The sequence below is a fragment of the Natrix helvetica genome (assembly GCF_964273705.1).
Source record: "Natrix helvetica genome assembly, chromosome: 10".
NCBI classification, from domain to species: domain Eukaryota; kingdom Metazoa; phylum Chordata; class Lepidosauria; order Squamata; family Natricidae; genus Natrix; species Natrix helvetica.
Window position 1 is genome coordinate 700,238 of NC_138561.1, and position 25,499 is coordinate 725,736.

At 40.5% G+C, this 25,499-nt stretch overlaps 1 protein-coding gene across 1 annotated transcript in view; it reads left to right on the top strand.

Moving 5' to 3' along the window:
• Positions 1-25,499, top strand: part of HYDIN (HYDIN axonemal central pair apparatus protein) — a 325,008-nt gene that overhangs the window by 165,589 nt on the left and 133,920 nt on the right. Inside the window, exons 29-34 of the mRNA XM_081963626.1 lie at positions 5,075-5,252; positions 6,340-6,467; positions 6,701-6,834; positions 8,886-9,022; positions 22,826-22,953; positions 24,758-24,949. Of these exons, the coding sequence (XP_081819752.1) occupies positions 5,075-5,252; positions 6,340-6,467; positions 6,701-6,834; positions 8,886-9,022; positions 22,826-22,953; positions 24,758-24,949 (897 nt within the window). The remainder of the gene's footprint in view (positions 1-5,074; positions 5,253-6,339; positions 6,468-6,700; positions 6,835-8,885; positions 9,023-22,825; positions 22,954-24,757; positions 24,950-25,499) is intronic.

The window sequence follows — 25,499 nt, forward strand, 5'->3', positions numbered from 1 at the left end:
TTCTACTGGAGAAGTACCATTTACTCGTTGGCATGGTAGGAAACCTGACTTGAGCTACTTGCACACATTTGGAGTTCCTGCATGGGTACATATTCCAGCACAGATCAGATTGAAGGGACAACATAGAGCTAGGAAATTATTTTTTGTAGGTTATGACTCAAACCATAGATCTTATAGGTTTTGGGAACAAGGGACAATTAAGATCTATCACAGTGCTAATGCAAAGTGTCTAGAGCATGTTGGTTGGGATAAACTGGAATTTAACAATGACATAGTTTAGGCAGTGCTCTGGGAGGGCTGATGGATGTCTGCAGCCAGCCGGGGAGGTAGGGCGTCGAGAGCTGCGGCCCCTTCCAAGCTCAGCACATAGAGGTGACGGGCAAGGTGGGCAAGGCGGCCCTGGCGTGTCTGTTGCCTCTCTGACTGCGCCATGTCCTACTCTGGCTGGCCACATGAGTACAAATGTGGTGACTTGGTCTTCACCAAGATGAAGTACCGTCACACAGGCCGAAGGGAAAGTGCCACGGGATCTGTGGTGGCATGGGTGGGCTTGACCCAGGCCAAAGGGAAAGCGCTTCAGGCAGGCAAGTTGTAGAGCAGAGACTGGGCATGTCGGGGTGCATGCACAGTACCAAAAAGTGCTTCTCTGAAGAAGCAAAAAACAAAAAACAAGATGGTGGCACCGTACCGGTACGGCGCCATACCATAATGGGAGGAACCCACCTCTGGTCTAGTTTAATGAAAAGAAGATCTAGAGGATACATGATAGCAGTGTTCCAATATCTCAGGGGTTGCGACAAAAAATAGGGAGTCAAACTATTCTCCAAAGCACCTGAGGGCAAAACAAGAAGCAATGGGTGGAAACTAATCAAGGAGAGAAGCAACTTAGCACTGAGGAGAAATTTTCTAAACCAGTTAGAACAATTAATCAGTGGAACAACTTGCCTCCAGAAGTTGTGAATTCTTCAACACTGGAGGTTTTTAAGAAGATGTTGCTTCCGGCGGCTACCAGCGACGGGCAAGTGTTTGCTCACTCCGGCTCCTCGGTGGGCTTCCCCACTTCTTGGGGGGCACAGGACGCCCCGCAGAGGCATCCTGCCAGAGGGGCGGCACTGCCGGGGATCCCTGGATCGGCGGCGGCCGGCGGGAGGTCCCCCGCTTAGCCCAAGGCACCGGGGAGCAGATCGGAGGACGCGTGGGCGTTCTCGCTGAAGGCTGTGCAGAGAATGAACAAGCAGAAGGAAGCAGCTGCGGTGCAGTGAGGCGCAAACCCCCCTCCACTCCCTTTATTGACTTGAAGAATTTGCCAGCAGTTTAAAACCTTTTCTTTCGGCTAACTTGAGAGGCGCGGCTGGAGGGAGGGGGATTTCCCCCCCCCTCGGTCAGGCGGCTTGAAACAATTTTGCTCTCAGCCCCAGGGGAAGGAGGAGGGGGGAGAGCCAACCAATGATGCCACACCCTTGCTTAAAGTGACTTTCTTTGAACTTAACCCCATAATATACTGATGATCTGAAAACTTTGGGAACTTTGAAAACTTTGTTATGCCTCTAAACCCGAAACTGGCAGGGCAAGATGGCACACTTCCATTGTCTTCATGAACTGTGAAACCTGACTCCACCTTTAAAAACTCAGGCTTCTGGTCTTTGTCTCCGTGCTACTCAGATAAATCTCTTGTGGATTGCTACTCTTTGAACTCCCTGGAGTGAAAAACTTTGCTCTACTGCCAGGGTGATTAGAGAAATTCTCTTCTGCCTGGACCTTCTGCCTCCTGGACTCATCTAGCTGCTCTGCCGCTCTAACTGTCCATTCTCTACACTGACTGAACTCTTTATTCTATAAACAATGCCTCCTAAAAGACCACCTCCTGGAAAGCCTGGCTTTGCTACCTCTGCCCCGACATCAGCAACTTCCAGCCCTGCTACACAATCAAAGATAACAGACCTGATGCAACCTAAAAGTACAGAGATGGATTTGCAACAAATGCTTCAGCAACTTTTACAGGGACAAGAGGAAATTAAGAAACAACTAAAGGAGATGAAAGAAGAAATTAAAGAGAACCAGGCCCAAATTTATAAGAACTCACAAAGACTGGACCTTCTGGAGAGTGGGGCGGCTGAGATGAGGGAGGGGGTGGAGGGGGTGCAGAAGGGAAACAAAGAACTTGATACCCAACAGATGAAAACAGAATTTGAGAGAATGTCCTTTTATCTTAGATTTCAAAACGTGATGGAAGCAGATGATGAAAACATAAGGGACATCATGACAAATATTTTGGCTGAATATATTCATAAAGAAAAACAACAGATGGAATGGGAGATAGATCTGGTTTATAGAGTGAACTCAGCCTATGCTAGAACACACAACGTACCCAGGGAGGTTATATTAAATATACATATTAAATTCCTTAGAAAAAGCACAAGAGATGAAATTCTGGGTGCACAAAGGGGGCAAGCCTTAACATACCATGATAGGGAAATAACCATTCTGAAGCAGATCCCCAAGAAAGTGAGGGGAAAAAGAAAAAAATATTCGCAATTAGCGAATAAATTATACCAGAAGGGGGTGTGGTTCAGATGGTTGATGCCTGAAGGTATGTTAATATTCTGGGAGGAGACAAGAATTAGAATCAACACACCCATAGAGGCACAGGCCTTTATGGAAAAAAACCAAACACACCTAGAAAAAACAGAAGATCCTACAACAGATATGCAGGACACGGGAGGGGCCGGAGCTCTGTTGGCGGAGGGAGATGGGGCAATACCAAGAAAGCTCAGATCACAAAAATGAATAAGAAAATCTTTTTGACATAAATTGATCGAAAGTACCAATGGAATTAACATGTGGACTATATACTACTATGTACTAAACTGATTGAAAGTACCAATGGAATTAATATGCTGATTATATATGATTATGTATTAATGACTTCTACCCAGATGTATACTATGAGTTTGGAGGGAGGGGGCGCCTACCACACTTTGCAACTGCCAAAATTTGTATACTTTTTCCACTACCTTTTCCCTTGTAAATTTTAAAAAAACCAATAAAACTTTGTTTAAAAAAAGAAGAAGAAGATTTTGGATAACCATTTGTCTGAAATGGTGTAGGGTTTCCTGCCTAGGCAGGGGTTTGGACTAGAAGACCTCCAAGGTCCCTTCCAACTCTGTTATTCTATTCTATTCTCTCAAAAGTACATTGTTGAAGAAGAAATAAGATGTAAATTCTTTTCAATACTGTACAGTCAGTATCCAGACCAATATAATACAAAGTCCTGTATGTATTCTAGTTCTGAAATGGCAATAGCCTAAATAAGCTATAAGAATTGAGAAAGCTATAAACAAATAAAGGGACCAGAGAAATTTGGGATATTAGGACTTCTGTGATAAGTTTTAGGGGAGAAAAATTAACTAACTCCCTTGTGAGAACTAAATTTTTTGAGGGGGGGGGAGGGAAAGGGAGGGAGAGGAGAGAGAGAAAGGGAGGGAAAGAGGAGGGTGGGAAAGAGAGTCTTCTTGGTTCTGGTCAGTACTGACAGTGTGGAAGAGAATAGTTTGGAAAGATCTACAGGATAAAGACCTAAAATAACTCCCACCTAATGCAGAAATACTAGAACATAAATAAATCATTAAAACTCTGAAAAATGATAAAAACTGTGGATTATAAAACAGATGAGAGTTAAAGTGGAAATACAGATGATAAAGCCAAGAAAATGACCTGGATAATAACTCCTTACTGGATTTATAAAAGAGATTTGTAAAGCTGCAAAGAAGCACTTGAGTTTGGAAAACAAATTTGAAAAGAGATCAAATCCTATCACAACATCTGAATGAATTGAAGACAAAGACTTTGGTTATTTGACCAAAATTAAATAAACTTTACAAGTTCTGTAAAGCTCTGGGAACTTTATGGATGTCTCCTGAAACGAGGACAGAAATGTTGATTATGGATTTGTACATTAATAAGGAATGCATTATGAGAAGAGAATCATGCGTGGAACATTATAAGGGGTGAAGAATTACTACGTTTGTGCTTGTTATAGATTGTAAGATTGTAAGATGTAAGATTGGTAATTATTGTACTTATTTAAATATTTCTTTCCTCCTTTTCTATTTTTTCCTCTTTCTACTTCCCATTGTATTGCACTCTTTATTTTCTTCTTTTTCTCTCTGAGTTTAGTTTACATTGTCTTTTATTATTGTTATTAACGTTTTAAATAAAAAATATTTTAAAAAGAAGTTGAAATCACATGTCAACCTTGATTAATGATCTGCTGTTTCTTAACAATGGCAGCAGAGATGCCAGAGTAGCCAGCATTGAGTGGTGCAGTCACACGACTTCGTACTTTGCAAACATGACACTTAGTGAAGTGGCAGTTCTGGTCCTGATTTTTGCCATAAGTGGAGGATCATCTGTAATTACCATATTCCTTCAGCGTATTATTTGCTATTCATAGTTTGCTTTTTTCTTTTATTGATTTGAGTTGTGTTAACCAAATTCAATAGTGATATATTTTGACTAGAAAATGGGTACAAAATATCTCTTAGTATATTGTTTCAATTGTGCATTAATTAGATTAGCTATATGATGTTTTTGACAATGCTATTCAAGATATATTAATTATCTGGTGGTATAAACATTGTGCGAGGGGAACCTTTACCTTTATAAACATTGTTTATAATATTTTATTATAAACCTATAAAACCTGTACATTTTTAAAAAACATTAAAAAATAGTAAAGTTTATCTTTGCCTACCCCTGCACACCAGGAAACAGGTTTGGGTTGGATAGTTAAAACCTTTTAAACAGAAAACCAATTCAAAATGATATTGACTCTCAGAGAAATAGGCTTTCCCCTTTTGCTGCTATTTGCAGAATTGATGGGCATTCTCATCATTCTGAGACTGGACTGTGGTTCCTACCTTGATTAATACCTTTGCAAGTCAATGATGAACCATCTCCATACTCTGGAACAAATATTTGGGTTCCTTGGGAGCTGTGAAAGCCAAGGAAAGATTGCTGGGTGTTTTGTGCAAAGGCTGAAGAGTTTCCTCTTTCTGATTTTTCCATTTTCTAGAATTATATTGACTCAGGAAAAGAGCAAATATTGAAGGTCTATTACTTACCAGGAGTTCCAGAGGTCTTTCAGAGAACCTTCCAAATACAGGTGGCTCATCTGGAACCAGATAGTATCACTCTGAAAGGACAGGGTGTTTTCCCTAGAATTTGCTTGGATCTGCCCAGAAATATTCGTGGTAAGAGTACTTTGTTTTCCCATGAAACTAATATAGCTGAAAAATATAAGTTAATTTCTTTACAAATATTCACCAGCAGTGTGCATGAAACATTATTTTTTGTTTTGGGTTTCAAACTACAATCTTTTAATTAATTGATAATTCTATTTAAATAGAATTCAAAAGTCCTTGTTGTCTTGGTTTTCATACTAGGATTCCCAAATATCTTTTTCATATTAGAATCACAAATGTTGGCTAAAAGGGTTAATTTTAAATATTGCTTTCCCTTCCTGAGAAGATTTCAGTTTTTTTTTTCTTAAAATCATGCTCTTGGCCAAAGTATCTGCAGCTGCATGAAAAATATCAGCTAGCCATTTTTGCCTCAACCACATATAAACAAAAGCTCAATGAGCTCATTCTAAAGCAATGACTTTCAGCACTGGACTTGTTTTTTAAAAGGAGCCGTGCTAGTTAATTCTTGTGTGCATGACAACATTTGTACTGTAACAGAAAAGAAAAATGCATTTGTAGTTGTCAGACCTAAAAATCAGGGTCCTGTATTTAAACAAACAAGCTCAATATGAAAACACTAGAGTATAAATAGAAACCTTCCAACCAAACTAACATGGCAGTCTTTTAATTTTGAATGAAAGTTTCATTTGTAAATATTTTTATTATTTGGATAGTCTGGCTTTCAGTCAAGACATGATTTTAAGGCAACTTCCAAGAATTAAAAATACAAAATTTAGAACATAAACATTTGTGTGCTTAAAATGTGAAAACTAAAATCAGCATCAATAAATAATTAACCATCAAAAAGCTTGCGAAAAGAGGTGGTTTTTCTATGTTCCCACTATATTGAAAAATAGGGGAAGGAAGAGCCTCTTTCTTAGGGAAAGTATTCTAAATCATGGAGCTCAATATCCTCAGGATACAACCATGGACTGCTTAACCATCCAAATGGAAAGCAGCAAAGGAGATTAATTAGACCATTGGTATTGTTAAATACACCCTGAAAGGTGGAGTCCACAACATGGAAGCCATTGAAAAGAGCAAAGTCTCTTTCAAGTGCATTTCTCACTTCAGAATGCCTTCCTGTTCTACATAGGAAATGAGCGGTACAGCAGCATCCTCAAAGAAGTGAAGCAGCGACTAGAGCAGGAAACACAGAAAGATTTCACCAGTAATTCCGAAGCATTGGCCACTGAACCACCTATGGAAGAATCCTTCACCATGGTAAGAGGAACAGCTCTCCCATCTGACTGTCACCTGGCCTGGAATTGAGCCCCCTGAGGAGCAACCACACTCCTGCATGACACAACCATCTCAGGGAGTGGAACCAAAGGCCAATGCTTTTTTGGAGGGGGTGGGGGGGCTACATCCTGATCTGGTTGAGGTCAGGATGCAAGAGTAGAAGTCTAATACTGCCATGGACATTCTAGAGTTGTTGACTCTTCCTGATGTCTTAGCTCGACACACAACTGCAGTTGGAATTGGAAAGGCTGCTTGTTCAAGAGCACTCTCTGGAGCAGCAGAAGCTGCTGGCTTCTGTTTCAGCGGATGACCCTGCTGCCTGTCAGCGAGCTCGCCGGAAACTGGTCAAGTGAGTGCATATAGCTTTTTTTCTGGTCCAAGGAGTTTTCCCAGGGACTCATCAACAAAACTCACACTCCAATATCAAACCTTTTCACCTGGCCTTTAAGGCCTCTCTTTAGCTGGGTGGCAAACTGTCTAGCCTGAGTGGCTAGCTGTGGTTTCCTCTTCTCTAAGCTGAGTAAATGCTTATGAAAGGATTTCTGTGCATGAAGATACAAGGGAAGGGGTCGAATGATGAATAGTTAAGAAACTAGGTCTCATGGCTGCCATCCCCCAAGCCAAATTTAGCAAAGCTGGCAGCCTGACATTAGCAATGGGGGATGGCAGCAACGGGGAAGGAAGAGGATTGGAAAGTAGGGAGAAGATGGGGGCAGGGTGAAGGGAAACCTAAGCATGCCTGATGAGGAATGAGGAACACCTGCTAGCCAAGCTCATCCAACAGACCAAAGCAGAAAAGCCTATAGAATTGAAGGCCCTTTACCAGTGGTGGGATTCAAAAACTTTTACTACCGGTTCTGTGGGCGTGGCTTGGTGGGTGTGGCAGGGGAAGGATACTGTAAAATCTCCATTCCTCCCCACTCCAGGGGAAGGTTACTGCAAAATCCCCAATTCCTCCTGATCAACTGGGACTTGGGAGGCAAAGAAAAGATGGAGACAGGGACAGTCAGAGGTGGTATTTACCGGTTCTCTGAACTACTCAAAATTTCACTACTGGTTCTCCAGAACTGGTCAGAACCTGCTCTACCACCTCTGCCCTTTACCAAAACAATATACCAGCACTTAATTGGATGTTTGCTGGGGAGGTGGGGGTGGTCATGGCAAAGGGAATGTTAATTGCATTGTCTGTGTGAAAACACAGCCAGATTAAGCTCAATCAAGTATACTCTTGACAAAACAATGGCCCAGGAGTCTTTCTTTGCTGGGTGAATGAATGGGATGGTTGACACTAGGCATCTCTAGCCTAACAAGAACAGCTTGGGGTGACAGGATACTGTCTTCCAGTACCTGAGGGACTGTCACAGAGCAGAGAGGGTTAACCTATTCCACAAAGCACCAGAGGGCATGACAAGGAGCAACAAGCTCTTTAGCAGAAGATCTCAAACTAGGAAGATCTCAAACTAGGAAGAAATTTCTTGACAGAAGACTTAATCAATGGAACAGCTCACCTCCATGATTTGTGGGTGCTCCATCGCTGGAGGTTTTCAAGAAAAGATTGGACAACCATTTCTCTGTGATGGTATAGGATTCCTGCCATGGGCAGAGTGTTGGACTTGAAGACCTCCAAAGTCTCTTCCAGCCCTCTGATTCTATGGCTTGCTGCTTAACTCCCTTTCTCTCCCTCATAAGCACAGCCTGGTCATGCTAATCTTTAGTGTCGTTGAAATGAATGAACTGGTGAAATGTGAGATTTTGTGGAAAATATCACTCATCCTGTTTATGTTAACATCATCCACATTGTGAGAAAAATACTCTATTTCAGTCAAGGAGACTATGAACAACAAAAAACATTTATTTAGTTATTTATTATAGGCTTTTGCAAAAGGATTCTCAATCATGAAAGAAAGATAATGTCTGCTAGGTCCAGACACAGTGTTTAAATAAAGTATTTTGGGGGTAAATAATACATGTTATACAATGGTACCTGGCCATTATTCAACCAGTTGTTTCCCGTAAACGTCCCCCTTAACAGAAAATCCTTGTTCAGTTCAGTGCCTATGAAGATCATAACAAGATAATCAGTCCACCCATGCCAGCCTCTTGAGACTAAAACTGACGCCAGCATTCTCTGGCCCATCCAATTTTTCCTCAGTTAAATTTCCCCTCAGTTAAACTTCCCCTTCTGGAAATCCCCTAATAGTTCAATTGTTTTTATATTATTAGCTGAGTGTTACAAAAGTAACTTATGATACTGCTGTCTTTAGCATTTTAGTATTTTAGTATTTAGCTTTAGCTTTAAGTAGAGTGTAAAATTGAGTCTGTCAAAATGGAGTATGTCATGTTCTTTCTCTTTTACACGAATAACAGTTTATTTCTCTCACACATTATGTTTTTTTTTAGAGCCCAATTACCTGAGTATATCTTAGATTTTGGCTACATAATCATGGGCACCATCAGAACTCACATCATCAAGATCACAAACACCGGCCACTTCCCCGTCTCCTTCCATGCAGATCGACGGGACCTACGGGACACAGGTACAAGAAGGGCATCATTCCATTTTTTCCCTAGCCTACGTTGAAACAGTGAACAATGGTTTAAAGCCCAAATAATTAAAATGGAACAAAATACATTGAAACTTCCCATGTTTACTGGAAAAGCATAGTTTTTTAATATGTTCCAAATATTGTAGCTTTGTCCATTGCTGGTCATCTCATATGTCATGGATATTGCAGTGAGGGAGGGGGGATGTCTCAGGATCTCTTCCTAGCCTTGCTCACTTTTATCTGTGTTTGCAACATGATTCAACTTACTGCCGCCCTTTTACCCCAGAGTATAAGAGGCTTCTGTTACTGTGACCAAAAATAATGCCAGGTCTAATTTGCTGCTTAGCAGCACCAATAAAAATAAAATAAACAAATGGTAAGCCCTGGTTCAGTCTGTTTAATATACACACGTGTACATACATATTGTATATACGTATGTAGATGTGCACACCCAGATAGTCACTATCACAATTCCTTTTTTTTATATGTATACTTTATTGAAAAGACATGCCATGTCAGGGTAACAATTACAAATAAAGTAAAGCCAAAGAAAAATCAATAGCAAATTTTAACACACTTAACAAGCTAATAAATATAACAATAATATATTTACAGTAATTATAATAATACAACCAAAGGAAAAAAGAAAAAGAAAATGAGCTTTAACTAAATTTCTACTTACATTAGCCTATTTACAATTTTTCCATATTATATCCATAATTCTATAGCATCTTTATTTTCCATACTAACAGTTATTGACATTCGGCAACTTCCCTCATTTCTACCTCTTGTCTCTATCCATTCATAAAAAATTTTCCATGTCCTATAATATTTCGAGTCTTCTTTATCTTTAATTTTTAAGGTTAATCTGTCCATTTCAGCACAATCCCAAATTTTCCTAATGATATCATCAGCTGGTGGGGTGTTCACATTTTTCCAATATTTACCATATATGATTTTGCTGCCGTCTATATGTAACACTAAGTATTCGGTTGCTTTGACATAACTTTCCGACAGTATACCTAAAAGGCATGTTTCGGTTTGAACTCAGTATGTTGCACAGTTATCATTTCTAACCAATTATGAATTTTCTCCCAGTAATTCCTTGCTTTCTTACACATCCATCACATGTGGTAGTATGTTCCTGGAATCTGGTTACATTTCCAGCATTTGGCGGAGGAATTCTTATACATTTTGGCCAGTCTTGCAGGCGGCAAATACCACCTATAAAACATTTTGTAGTGGTTTTCTTTATAGGCCGTGGCCATCGTCAGCTTATAGTTTCTCTCTCCAATTTTTTAACCATTTTTCTACTTCTATATTGTAGCCAAAATTCTTTGCCTAGGCAATCATAATTTCTTTATCTCTTCCTCCATTTTATAGTTCAGTATGTATATGTATATGTATATGAATACGAATACGTATACGAATACGTATACGTATACGTATACGTATACGTATAGGTATATGTATATGTATATGTATATGTATTTGTGTTACAACCCCTGGTATGCCCAAATATGGGAGGGAGCTCACTACTCCCTCTTTCTGTCATTCGGCTCATCACAGAAGACCATCCAGGCAGAAAACCATATTTTATCAGCACCATATTTATCAGCACAAATACAACACACACACACACACACACACATACATATATAAAATTTTCATCTGTCCCCATTAAAATTTTATCCAGTGCTGTTTGTTCTTTATCTACACCCCATAATTTAACATCTTTTTCATGCCTCGATTGGATCTGAAAATACAGTCACCAGGATAAGTCTGACTCTGCAATTGTTGTCTGGATTTAAGATCACCCCTTTCATCTAAAATATCCTTGTAACATACAATTTTTCCCCAATTAATAAGGTTTGGATATATTATTGCCTCCATTGGAGAGAGCCAGACTGTACTTTCCTATAATGTTGTAGTTTAATTTTTACCAAATGTTAAGTAACACGCTCCTCACATTTGTGCGCCATATTTCTGCCATACCAGAGGAAGGCATGCCAGCCTAATTGCAAGTAATGCCCTTCTAATAACAAGTCTTCTGTTATTTAAATTTACCCAATCTTTTAGCCAGATGAGAGCTGCGGCCTGATAATATAATTCCTAGCCTGGGAGCCCAAAACCACCATTATTCCTAGGGTCCTGTAGTAATTTCAATTTTATTCTCGATTTTTTACCTCTTGCCTTCATTTTCAAAGAAATGTTGCTTTGTTCTTTTTATTTGTTGTGCCAATTCATCCTTTCCTATAAGATTTAATTTGTGTCTAATCAGCTCTATTCTATTTTTTCTTTGTTTGGAATAGTAGTCTTGGTAATATATTTATCTTTACTACTGCTATTCTTCCCATCAATGATAATTATAGGTTTTTCCATCTTTCTAGATCTATTTCTACTAGTTTTCTCACCTTATAATAGTTACACACCTTGATATCAATTGAACACCCAAATATTTCACTTTTGCACTGTATGTCAAGTGTCTCCATCAACTCTCTTTTCTGTTTTTCTGTTATATTTTTCACCAGAATCTTTGTTTTATCTTTATTAATCTTCAAGCCTGCTACTTCTCCATATTCTTCTATTATTTCAACTAGTTTTGGCCCTGTTTCTATTGGATCTTCCATAATAAACACCAAATCATCTACGAATGATTTATATTTTTCTTTCTTGACCCTCATCCCTTTTACCTCTTTATTTTGTCGTATTTCTCTATTCAAAATCTCTAGTGTCAGTATAAATAATAATGGCAATAGTGGACATCCTTGTCTAGTTCCCTTCATGATTTCTACCTTTCCTGTCATCTCACCATTTTGAGATTTATCATTTTGATCATATTTATGAATCCCTCACCAAATCCCATCATATGAAATTGCATTATCATAAATTGCCAGTTCACACTATCAAAGGCCTTTTCTGTGTCCAGAAATAACAATGCCATTTGCTTCTCTGGGTGGGCTTCGTAGTGCTCTAACGTGTTCAATACAATTCACATATTGCTCTCTCTTAGGGAGAAATCCATTTTGGTCTATGTCTATAAGTTCATTTAAAAGTCTCTTCATTCTTTTTGTTGTTATTGATGCAAAGATTTCTTTCTGTTGTTATTGATGCAAAAATTTTGTAATCCACATTTAGTAGTGAAATAGGTCTATAGTTTTTTACTTGTTGTAGATCTGACTCTTCTTTTGATATAAGCGTTATATATACCTCCATCCATGTTTCTGGTATCTTTGCCTCCCTTAGTAAGTCATTAAATAGTTCCAACATTACATTGCTTAATATTTCTTGTAGTGTTTGGTACAGTTCTGAGCGTAATCCATCTGGTCCTGGTGTTTTCCCCTTCTTTTGCCTTTTGATGCCTTCTGTTACCTCCATCATTGTAATTCTTTCTTCTAGTGCCTTCTTAAATCTTTCTAGAATTTTAGTCATTCTAGTTTTCTCTAAGAATTGTCTTATTTTCCCTTCTGTTACCCTCTCTTGTTGATACAGCTTGTTATAATAATTCATAATTATTATTTTTCTTTTCTCCATTTGAATGTTATAGATTCCCTTCTTCATCCACCAGTTGGCTTATCAGCTTTTGTTCTCTTTCCTTTTTCAACTTGTAAGCCAGCCAACGTCTTGGTTTATTTGCATTTTCAAAAAAGTTTTGTTTTGCCAATTTTATTTTGTTTGTCAGATCTTCTTCTCTATCAGGTTCAGTTTATGTCTTTGCAGTTCCAACATATTTTTTACTTTTTTTATTTTGTGGGTTTTTCTGCAGCTCCGTCTCCAAACTTTTATATTCTAATTCCAATTTCTTTTGAATTTGTCTGTTCTGCCTATTCTTTTTCCCAAGTATGTCATTGTGAGGCCTCTAATATATACTTTATAGGTGTCCCATACATTCTGTAATGATGTGTCTTCCTTTCTATTTAGTATTAACTGTTGACATCCATATCATATCTATTCTTGAGTAAGATAAGTGTCTGTTTAAATGGAAAGTATATTATCTTTCTTTTGGGTGTTTTATTCTCAAAACATCTTGCAAATTTAATTCTTCCACCATCGTGAAAAATGTTTTGGGTAGGGTTTTCCTCCGCTTCTTTTTCATCTTTGTGGATTTATGGTCTATTCCATTATTTACAATTGCATTAAAGTCTTCTAGTACGTATATATCTTCATACTCATATTGTATTATCTTTTTGTGTAGTTTCCCAAAAAATTCTTGTTTATCATTTGGAGCATATATTGCCACTAATAATATCTTTCTCAAATTCATCCTTATCTCCACTTTCAACCCTAACCCTTCAAAAATTATTACGATACAATACAATACAATACAATACAATAGTAGAGTTGGAAGGGACCTTGGAGGTCTTCTAGTCCAACCCCCTGCCTAGGCAGGAAACCCTATACCATTTCAGACAGATGGCTATCCAACATCTTAAAGACTTCCAGTGTTGGGGTATTCACAACTTCTGGAGGCAAGCTGTTCCACTGATTAATTGTTCTAACTGTCAGGAAATTTCTCTTCAGTTCTAAGTTGCTTCTCTCCATTGCTTCTTGTTCTACCCTCAGGTGCCTTGGAGAATAGTTTGACTCCCTCATCTTTGTGGCAATCTCTGAGATATTGTATTGCATTGTATTGTATTGTATTATATCTGATTGAATTGTCTTTCTAATGTTTGGTGCTGTTCCGTTTTGACTTTGATCAGCTAGAGTTGTGTATAAATTACCTAGGTTTACTTGTACCAAAAATTTCCTGTGTTTCTTTCTCTTAGCTCCCTCTGCTCCTTTGTCTCTTCAGCCCTTGTTCCTTCTCTTAGCGTTTTCCAAAAATTCCCTGTTTCTTTCTAATATGTACTTCCTGTAAGCATATAATGTCCAGTTTCAATGTTTCTAATTTGTTGAATATTCTTTTTATTGCCGAGTTTAGTCCATTTATGTTTATTGAGATTACTTTTATTTCTTCCTCCATGTCATTGGTTTATACGTTTAATTGATCTAGCCCAGTGATGGCGAACCTATGGCACGCGTGCCACAGGGCACGCGGAGCCATTTGTCAGGGCACATGAGGCACTGGCCTGTGAGCTGGCCAGCGCGCATACGCGCGCTGGCAAGCTGAGTTCACCCTTTTTTAAAGCCATTTTTTGCCCTCCCCAGGCTCCAGAGGCTTTATAGGAGCCTAGGGAGGCAAAAAGAGCCCCCTGCCCCCCTGTAGGCCCTCCGGAGGCTTCATGAGCTTCCATGAAGCCTCCGGAGCGCAAAAAAAACGGCCCTACGGGCAAACCGGAAATTCGGGAACGGACTTCCTGTTTGCTCAGAGGGTCATTTTGAGTGCTCCGAAGGCTTCAGGGAGGCCTTAAAACGACCCTCCAAGCAAACCGGACCTCTGGTTTGCTCGAAGGGTTGTTTTGAGTGCTCCGAAGGCTTCAGGGAAACCTGTTGAAGGTCCCTGAAGCCTTCGGAGCGCTTAAAACGACCCTCCAACTTCCGGTTTGCTCGGAGGGTCATTTTGACTCCTTTGGAGGCTTCAGGGAAGCCTCCTGAAGGTCCCTGAAGCCTCCGGAGGGCTTCCGGGGGGTTGGGGGAGGGTGTTTTCGCCCTCCCCATGCTCCTATAAAGCCTCTGGAGCCTGGGGAAGGCGAAAAAAGCATGCAAAAATGGTGGGTCGCACCTGTAGTGTGCGCATGCGCACTGGGTTGGTTGCGCATTGCATTATGGGTGCAGCACACCTGCACACGACCCCCCTGCGCTCCCCCCACCTATGGCACGCGAGCCTAAAAAGGTTCGCCATCTCGCTGATCTAGTCATTCTTAGCTCCCTCTGCTCCTTTGTCTCTTTAGCCCTTGTTCCTTCTCTTAGCGTTTTCTCTTCCTGTTCTTTCTCCATCTTCCCTTGATCTTTCCCTTGAGCCATATATAAATTACCTAGTTTTACCTGTTCCCAAAGTTTTCTGTGTTGCTTTCTAATATGTACTTCCTGTAAGCATATAATGTCCAATTTCAATTTCTTTAATTTGTTGAATGTTGTTCTTCTTTTTATTGCTGAATTTAGTCCCTTTATGTTAATGGAGATTACTTTAATGTCTTCCTCCGTTTCATTGATTTATAGGTTTAGTTCAATCTAGTCATTCTTAGCTCTCTCTGCTCCTTTGTCTCTTTGGCCCTTGCTCCTTCTCTTTCTCTTCCTGTTCTTTCTCCATCTCCCTTTGATCTTCTCTCTTAGCTTCCTGGCATTTGGCTCCTTCCTCTTCTCTTACCAGCATTCCTTCCTGTGCTGCTATATATTGTTCATAAAATAATTCTGATTTCTCTAGTGTATCTAATGTTCTTGCCTTTGTTCTTGCCAGTTTACCAAAATCCCTTCTGGAACCAGCCATCTAAAACTTACCCCTTTCTTAATCAGACTCTTTGTCAGGAAGTGGCATTCTTTTCTTATTTCTCTGATCTTCCTTGGGATTTGCTTCAATATCACTATCTCTCTAGACTTGTATTTAATTGTAGTACATCTTGTTGCTTGCAATACTTCATTTTTTAGATTTTTTAAAATAAATATTACATGTACCTCTCTGTGCAGGTTGTTTCTCACTGCATATCTTGTATGTACTCTAAACATTTCGTCCATTCCACCTAAAATATATTCCTTACTCATTTCTGTGAAATTCTGAAATAATTTCTGCAATCTTCTCTGCTAAATTCTCTCCTTTCTCCTCTTCAATGTTCTGAAAGATAGAATTCAGATCGTTCCATTTCCCAGAATATGGTGGATTCATCTTGCTTTCTATCAATTATTAGCAATGTATAATCCATCTCCTCCCTTTTTTCTCTGTTATTTCTGCTCTTTCTTCCACCTTATGCAGTCATTGCTCGTTTTTCCCCATCATTTTCTTGCTTCTTTCAATTCAACTTCCACCTTGCCCACTTTCTCTTCTATTTTATTTACTTGCTCCTTAAGATCCTTAAGATCCATGTGTATGGCTTGCAGCATACTTTTTAACTCCAAGGTAGCTTTATCTTGTTGCATTGTTGTACCTGTTGCTTTCTGTGTCGCTGAACCGGGCGATGTAGCTGTTGCAGACACATATGATGTTATTTACTTCATCTTGGTATTTGGTTCTGACACTGTTGTGTTTGAGTTATAGTCAGATTTTATAATCCAAAGAGTAAATTAATAAACTAATTGTAATCCTGAAGCCGTCCACAACAGCTCAAACACCAGCCTCCAATAAACCAGCCCCTGTTCTTGGATCCAGTCTTCAGGTTCCCTGCTACCTTAATCCATTTGTTTTATAATGCCAACGTGTAATAACAAAAAAGAAAAAAAAAAAGCAGGGAAACAAGAGAAAAAAGGGTTGGTAAAAAAAAAAAGGCGCTCACCCCAACAAAAGAGAGGAAAAAAAACCTCACAAAATTAAGTCCACAATGGTAATCCACACTTCATTGCAAAAGGGGAGAAAAAAGATAAAAGAGCAAGGTGAGGAAAAAAGGGAAGAAAAGATAAAAATTTGGGTAAGCAAAAGAGGACCCAAAGTAGCCAAGTGAAAAAAAGGTGGGGGGGGGGGAAACGAAGAGAAAAAAGAACCTTTAGTATAAATTGTCTGGATTATCCAAGTTCTTCTTCCAATAAAAGGGAAAAAAGAAAGAGGCGAAAAAAACCCCCACGCTGTCAGAAACTTATTTTCAGCAGCCCATTATAATGTAGCAAAAGAGTACAATAAAGAGGCTTTTCTTAACAGTTCAGTATTATCAACAAAAAAATCAAGGTCAATTCTTCTTAGCCAGCTTCCTTCTTCTTTTTTTCCAGTCAACTTTGTTCAGCCAACTTTTATTTACCACTAGATGGCAATGCAGACAAGTAATTCATCGTATTTATCTTTTAAATCCATAGCTTTGAAAGCAAAGATTACGAGAAAGTCCAAATAAAGAGTAAAAGTCAAAATTCCAATTTGCTTTCTAGCCCTTAAACCCTTAAACAGTTCTCAAGATCTATTGTTCCTTTTATTCTGCTAATGGCTCTGTCTGTCTGTTTGCTGCTAGCCTGAAGATGGGAGAGCTCTCTAGCCCCCGCTCCCCCCCCCGCCTCCTGCCACTCTTTCTATAAAAAGTTTTCAATCGGAGGTTAAGATTAATTTTAAAGGAATGTTGTACTTCAAGCAATCTTATTATCTCACCTAGATGGCCACTTTGTTGATTTTCCAAGCTTGTTGCAGTCTCTCAGCTGTAGCAGCTCATAATGGCTGCCTTCCTTGCTTTAGGTCCGGAGGCAATTGCAAACAATTTTGCAGGCGTTTTAGGGGAATTGCAGGTTCCCCTACCATACCCACTTGTGGCCCCCCTCTTTACTGTCCCCTCAGGGTAGCTATGGTTAAGCACCCCACAGCACAGCAAGGAGTCTGGCGGTTCTTTGGAGAGCCCCCCTGGAGAACATGTCCTGTTGCTGAGATTCAGGCCACACCCCCTTCTAACGCTTTTTGATTTTGTTTATTTTTTTATTTTTCTGTGCCATATAGGTTATAGCCCTGGGATGGCGAACCAATGGCATGCATGCCACATTTGTCAGGGCATGTGAGGTGGAAACCGCAAGTTCGGGAACGGACTTCCGGTTTGCTCGTACGGCTGTTTTTAGTCCCCCAGAGCCTTCAGGGAAGTCTCCTTCAGGGTCCCTGAAGGCTCCGGAGGATTAAAAATGGTCCTACGAGCAAACCAGAAGTGACTTCTGGTTTGTCCATTGGGTCATTTTTCATCCTCCAGGAGCCTTCAGGGAGGACTCTGGAAGGCCCCTGAAGGCTCTGGAGGGTTTAAACCGGCCCTACGAGTAAACCAGAAGTCCGTTCTCGAACTTCAGGTTTGCCTATAGGGCTGTTTTTTTGCGCTCCGGAGGCTTCAGGGAAGCTCCTGAAGCCTCCGGAGGGCCTCTGGGAGGGCGGGGAAGGCTGTTCTCACCCTCCCCAGGCTCCTATAAAGCCTTTGGAGCCTGGGGAGGGCAAAAAACATGCAAAAAATGAGGGGGAATGCCTGTCATGCAGGCATGCATGCTGGGGGGGTTGCACATTGCATTATGGGTGTGGCACGCTCGTGCACAACCCCCACTCCGCTCCCCCCGCTTATGGCATGCGACCCCAAAAAGGTTTGCCATCACTGTTATAACCAATCCTCTTATTACTGCTTTGGCAGTAACCCACATGTTCTGTAATGTGGTTTCTTCCTTTCAATTTTCTTTTTAAAAAAATCCCATTTCTCTTTCCATCATCTGTATGAATTCCTTATTTTTTATTATCAATTGGTTTAAAGTCCACCTTGCTTTCTTCCTTTGTCCCTTCCAACTGATTTTTATTGGATTGTGGTCTGCCCATAAATTTATTTCTATTTCTTGTCCTTTTCCACTTAATTCCGAATTCATCCAAATCGTATCTACTCTGGATCAGGATTTATGTAAAATGTATATTTTTTTTCCCAGCGTTCATTTTTCTCCATGTATCCAGAAAAAATAATTTTCTCTCATTTTGATAAGAGTTCCTGGTAAAGTCCTTCTAGTTTTCTTATTAATTTTACTACTTCTATAGTCCATGCATTATTGACAATTATGTTGAAATCTCCCATGACACAGATATTTTTGTATTTTATTTCTAGAATTTTATTATGAAGTTTCTTATAAAACTTTCTTGTCCAGTATTTGGTGTGTAAATAACAAATATGAGTCTGTTTTTGATTCAAAATCACCTCCAACATCAAAATTCTCCCTGTCATTAAAAACTTGTTTAACATTTATTGTTTCTTTCACATAAAGTGCCACCCCTCTTTTCTTTTTCTTTTTTTTGCTGTGGTAATGAGTTTTCCCAATTTAGAAAATCCCAATAATTTCTATTGTTGTTTCTTAATGTGCTCTTCTTGAAGTGCTATTATGTCCCAAATTTAATTTCAATAGTTTAGAAAAAATCTTTCTTATTATTGGTGAATTCAGCCCATTAATTTTGACCGATAACACCTTTATTTCTTCTTGCATTAATTTATTTATATCTAGGCTTTATAGTCCTAGTTGTTCTTACTTCTCTGGGTTCTTTTGCTATTATTCCTTCTTGTTCTAGACATTCTTTTTTCTCCATTTCCCCCTGTGCTTGTTTTGGGTATTTTCCTCCTGTTATTGGTACCTTTTGGCTTTTATATACTAGCTCTCTTGTTGCTTGTTCCTCTTCCAAAGTAAAGTAATTTTCATAAAAAACTGTCGTCTTATCCAATGAGTCTAATCGGTACCTTTTTTCTTGACAGGTGACTAGAATCCCTTCAGGAATCAGCCACCTGAATTTTACATTATGTTTAACCAAGATGTGGTGAGAAAGTGATATTGTTTTCTTAGATCACTTACTCTCCTAGGGATTTGTTTCAAAACCACCAACTGTTTATCTTTATATTCTAGTGGTTCATCTCTCGCCTTATAAAATATCTCATCCCTTAATGATTTTTTCACTAGTCTTACATGTACCACCTTAGGAAGATTGTATCTTCTTGCATAATTTGTATAGATCATGTATGTTTCGTCCACCTCCATATCCATTTCCTGTTTGTCTATGCCCAATGCCTTTGCTAACAGTTCTTTCATTGTCTCTGGTAGATCGTCTCCCTTCTCCTCTTTTATGTTTTGAAAGCTTAAATAATGATCAGCTTTTTCTGTCTCTAATATTATCACAGTATTTATTAATTCTTTATTTCCTTGTGTCACATGCTGATTTAAATCATCTAGTTTCTTTTTCATATATTGTTTTCTCCTCCATTTTTTGAATCTTTTGTTCACTTTCTAATATCCTTTGTTGGAAGTTCTCAAATTTTTCATCTATATTCTGAATGTTTTCTTTCAGCTCTCCCACATCATTTCTCACTTCTCTTATATCTTTCCTTACCTCATTATGACTTTGGGTCATAGATGCTTGTAATTCCTGTAATAATGTTAATACCTTCTTTTGTATTGAATTGGTTTTCTCTGGCTGTAAAACACTTTCAACCGATCTCTGATTTGAGGGGTTGGAAGATGTTGAGGCTGATGTCGAGGATGCCTTTTACTTATTTTTGCTATATTTAAAGTCAACATTATAGTAATTAATTCCTACTATTCCCTATAAACATAGACCACCCCAAAATTGACAGAATATTCCAGTACGGTGAGTACCCACCTCAGTACACAACAGTGATAATATCAAACACATATCAAAATATCACAATACGCCAGCAGTATATCAGCTCCACTTTTTTGCAGTCTAAATTCAGACAATTAATCATTCATTTCCCAGTCTTATAGTTTAAAAGATCAAGCTGAAATCAGGATTGGTTAGCTGAAATGGTCCCCAAAATACCCAATATATCTCCAGTATAGTCTTTCACTTCCGTTCAGTAAGTATATACTTTTATATTTTATAGTTTCATTAGATAGTATAATCCATAAGGCCCGCTGTCGTCCCAGCTGTCAATGCAAAAGATGTTTTTCTTTCCCCTTCTGTTCTAGTTTATCCAAGCTATTTATAAGCCACCAGATTTCATTAGCATCTATTTCTTTTTTTAAAATATATTTTTATTGTTTTTACATTTAAAACAGTGCAGCACCACAAAGTTGTAGTGACCGTACAATCACATTATATACAGATAATCTCATCCAATAACTGTTAGCCTACTTAATACTTTATCTATCCTTCTTCTAATCTGAGAGAAAGACTGGATTAACTATACCAGTGATGACGAACCTTTTTTGGCTGCCGTGCCAAAAGTGGGGGGAGCACACGGGGGGGGGTCATGCGCTGGTGTGCCACACCCATAATGCTATGTGCATGACACCCCCCCGTGCGTGCATGCACGTGACCAGTGACACCTCCCCCCCATTTATGCTGCAGTTTTTTCGCCCTCCCCAGTCTCCAGAGGCTTTCTAGGAGCCTGGGGAGAGTGAAAACAGGCCCCTCGCCCCCCCCCCCCGACACCCTTGGGAGGGCGAAAAACGGACCTACAGACAAACCGGAAATTTGGGGGTGGTGACTTCCGGTTTGTCCGTAGTGCCGATTTACAACCTCTGGAGCCTTCAGGAGGCTTCCCTGAAGGCTCCAGAGGGCAAAAAATGGCCCTATGGACAAATGGTCGTAGGGCCAGTTTTTGCCCACCAGAGCTTTCAGGGAAGCCTCCTGAAGGCTCTGGAGATCGTAAATAAGCGCTACAGACAAACCGGAAGTCACCATTCCAGAACTTCTGGTTTGTCTGTAGGTCCGTTTTTTGCCGTCTGGGGGATGGGGGGCTGTTTTTGCCCTCCCCACGCTCCTAGAAAGCCTCTGGAACTTAGGGAGGGCGAAATAACTGCGGTAAAAGCAGGGGGGTGTTGCTGGTCGCGCGCATGCACGCATGGGGGTATCACGCACATAGCATAGCATTTTGGCACGGCAGCCAAAAAAAGTTCGCCATCACCGGTATAGTTAATTCAGTCTTTCTCTCAGATTAGCAATATTTAGCTCTTGTTCTACCTTCAATTCACCGGCAAATTGAACTGCTCCAAAAATTTCCCTTGCTGTTTCCAGAGGGTGTCGCAGCGACCCTGCAACACACTCGTTGTCCGAGGTTCTTCAGACTTTCCTTGTTGATAACTCCCGCAGGAGCGAATTTAGAGGGCCCCTCGCAAGGGTGGATTAGCCAATAAAAGACACCACACAAAAGATTCTCGGAGTGAGAGAGCACGAAGTGCCCGGGGTGATGTTGTGTCCCCCGAATAGATCGCAACAGACTCTTTTATTAAGCAGTTTCATTAGGGCGGGGGGAGATACACGCATAAGAGAGTAGCATATAGAAATCACAGAAAAGCATGACTCATTGCATACGTAACAGAAACTTAAAGCTTAGAAGAAAAGGAAACTTATCCTAGAAACGAAACTGAACACTAGTAAAGCCTAGAAACAAAACTTAACACTAGTAGAGAAACGAAACCTAAATGTGGCTGATAAATAGCTCTGTTACACACCAGATATTAAAACTAAGCAGCATATATACATAAATAGGCAATACGTGGCAATTCTAAGAAAGCCTTAAAAGGTTATATTCTCTTGGCCTATTATATTAATAGCAAATGCTGAAGCCTGAACCAAACTTGTATCCACATGAACCAAACTTGTACCAAACTTGTATCCATAAGAGGGAGATAAAATGGCGATTCCCTCTCTCTTTCTTTCCGGAGCCTCCCTCTTTCAGTAAAGATAATTTAGTACGTTTTATTTACATCTGGGTAAAAATTGTATCATCCTTACCCCAATCTATTGCACTGTCACTTTTCCGCTAATTCAACGCTTGCTTTTCCAATTGCTGGAGCTTCAGTTTGGCCGTTAATGGCTGGTTTCTTCCCCCACCTGTCCAGAAAGTATCCCCAGATTCAGCTAAGCGGACCACTGTCCCCTTGCAGTCAATGGGCACCTTTCCAGCTTAGTTATCCCTTCAAGGTGATATTTGGCTCTAACAAGCCTCCAGGGCAGCAGAAAACAGCTGATTTCCACAGATCTCTTTGGCTCCCTGTAGATTTTAGCTGTTACTCACTCTGATGGTAAACCGGAAGTCCAAATGCTTACAATTCCTAATGACTATATTCACATTTCATATTAAGCCACAGTCAAGCCAAAACTCTGTGCAATGCTCAGCATGTAGGACGTGGCTATCTGTTTCTCACCATCTACCCTTCTGCAGTTGTTAGTAGGGAACCAGCACCTCTGTACAAGATGCAATATATATGGAGTTAAACAGTTGTTTATTTTCATAAGTAGTGAGAGCTGTTTCTATTGCTGTTATCCTGAGTCAGGTTTCAATACTGAACTGGATCGTGTGAAGAATCTACCTTTCTGTGAGACAGAGACGTTCGAAATATGGTTTGACCCCCAGAGTGTCGGATGTGCCCTTGGAGAGACAGAAGTGCTGTTGCCCATCAAGGTGCTTCAAAGTTTGTTTTATACACGTACACACACGGAGGCACACAAGCGTGTACACACAGATACAGAGTTATGCACTGCTATTGCCCCTAAAAGGGGAAAAGTGGACAAAAATTGTCTAGACTAGGTGGGTCAGACTCAGTGGTGGGATTCAAATAAATTAACAACCGGTTCTCTGCCCTAATTATTTCTTCCAACAACCAGTTCACTAAACTGCTCAGAAAGTTAACAACCGGTTCTCCCGAAGGGGTGCGAACTGGCTGAATCCCACCACTGGTCAGAATGTGATGCATTGAGGAAGGAGCTCACCTCCACTTCCTTGAAAGTGGTGGGACCACCCTCTCTGTCAAGAAGGAGTTAGCCTTCGCCTAAACCAGGGGTGTCAAACTCAATTTCATTGAGGGCCACATCAGGGTTGTGTTTGACCTCGTGGGGCCGGGGTTGGCGTGCCAGGATGGGCATGGCCAGTTCAATGTCACACCTTCCTGGGACCCTGTGGGGGCCCAAGCGCTCTGCCAATGAAAACAGGCTTCTGAGTGCGGCCCTCCTGAGCTCCATTTTCACTGGCAGAGGGTTGCGGGAGGTCGTGGCAACCAAAAACGGAGCTCTGGAGCCCGTTTTCACTGGTAGGAGCACTGCGGGCTGGTCCTTCGCTGTTTCCAGGGTGGCCCCGCAGGCCCGATCTAAGTACCCCACAGGCCGGACCCTGCCCCCGGGCCTTAAGTTTGACACCCTTGGCCTAAAGCAATCACACACACTCTTACATGTGGCCTTAATCAGCCAGGAGGGCCCTGGATCTCACACTGAAGAAAGAAATATTTGTGCTTCATTACCCTTAGTTCCATTGGGCTCTTACTACTAGTGACCCCAGCCTGTGAATGGTCAGATTTGCTCCTGGTGATCCACCAACTGTGTTCTAGCGTTTCTTTTCCCACTTCATCTACCTCAGCATCTCCGAAAACAGGGGAAATTCTGGGATCAAGGAGTGAGGTGAAGGCCATTTAAGCATGATCTAATGTAATCCAGAACCCAGATGCCTTCTCATTCTACATCGCCACCAGAGCTTTGTCGAACCCTGCAACAGATCCTCAGATGATCCCAAGCTCCCTCTAAACCCCACTGGGTTCATTAGCTGGCTGGGGCCGGGCAATTTAGTAGGTCTAGCCTTCGTTTTGTGGGGGGTGATGCCAGAGAAATGCAGGGTTACTGTTTATACTTCAATCATCTACTTTGTAGGGTTTTGGATAGTGAATTGTAATTTGCAGAATCAGGATGCCCCTTGGCATGAGTTACAGTGTTGCCCATGAAAGGAAAAGATAGGGGATGTGATGTGATAGCTGGGCAAATAGAGTTGAACAGTTTATCCGATGAAGAGTTTAGCTGGCCCGCCTGTAGAACCAACAGCTTATCCTAACAACTGCAAGAGCAGAATGACTGTGCCTTTATCTAGCCAAGTTGGCTTGGAATGTGAAGCAGGCCACCCCTGCTTGTTGGGAAGGAACCTAAGGCTGCCCTGGAGTGTCACCTGCTTACAACAAGATGGAGTGGAGCAGTGGTTGAGATGACTCTCCAGGACTGTGATGACCTGCAGGCAATGGGGGCTGAATTGCCTGGATTGTTTTCATTTCCTTTTTCCAGTAATCAGGACCAGAGGGTCCAGGGAAGGTGGTGTCCATGTGCCTCTTGGGGCATTTGACCTATGGTTAATTCAGAAGTGCTGAGGGTGGGAGTAGGTGGGTTTGGGGGAGAATGGAAGTCATACACCATGCATTATACTCAGGAGGGTTTGATGCGATTCACTGTAGGTTGTGGCTGGTCCCACATTCCACATCTCTCTTCGAGCAACGGTGATCATGCCATCTCTCTGCATGTCCAGTGACAATCTGGAGTTCTCTGCTGTCCAGTGTGGACAGTGCCAGGTAGAGACCATCCAGCTTCACAATCAACTGCAGGTCGTATGTGAGTGGTTTGCCACAAGCAATGAACAAATGAAAAAGGTAACACAACACTGAAATATATCTTGCTTTGCTCTTCTTTGATTGCATCTTGAAAAGCAGCTTGATCTGTAGGAATTTGGTGTGGGCTGGAAGTTAAGCTGCTTGAAAGGTGCAGTTTTAATTCTTGGGCTGAGCTCTTTTGATCTGTGTAACATTCAGGAAAATGTTTAGAAGTGAAAAACAATATTCTTGTTTTCATATAAATTTAATAAGATAAATTGCATAAGATTTGTCACAGAGGCTTGATTACACAAGTCTTGATTTTGTTTTTTCCCATGCAAATCATTCAAAATGCAAAATAAAATCCCACGCAGCCTAATGACCCTATCCTCTATTTGATAAGTTTTTTTATCACATACTATATGGATCAGGAATACGCCTGTGCAGTAGAGAAGATGGAGTTGGATTCTTGTTTCTCTTAAAACCTCCATTAGCCTCAAAGGAAAAACCTTTCATCCTTGTTCATATTGATGAAAAACCCACCCTACTTCCAGGGACACCTTAAAGGTGTTTCTAGAAAGTCAGTCAAAAGTTTGGTGTGGGCTGAGGC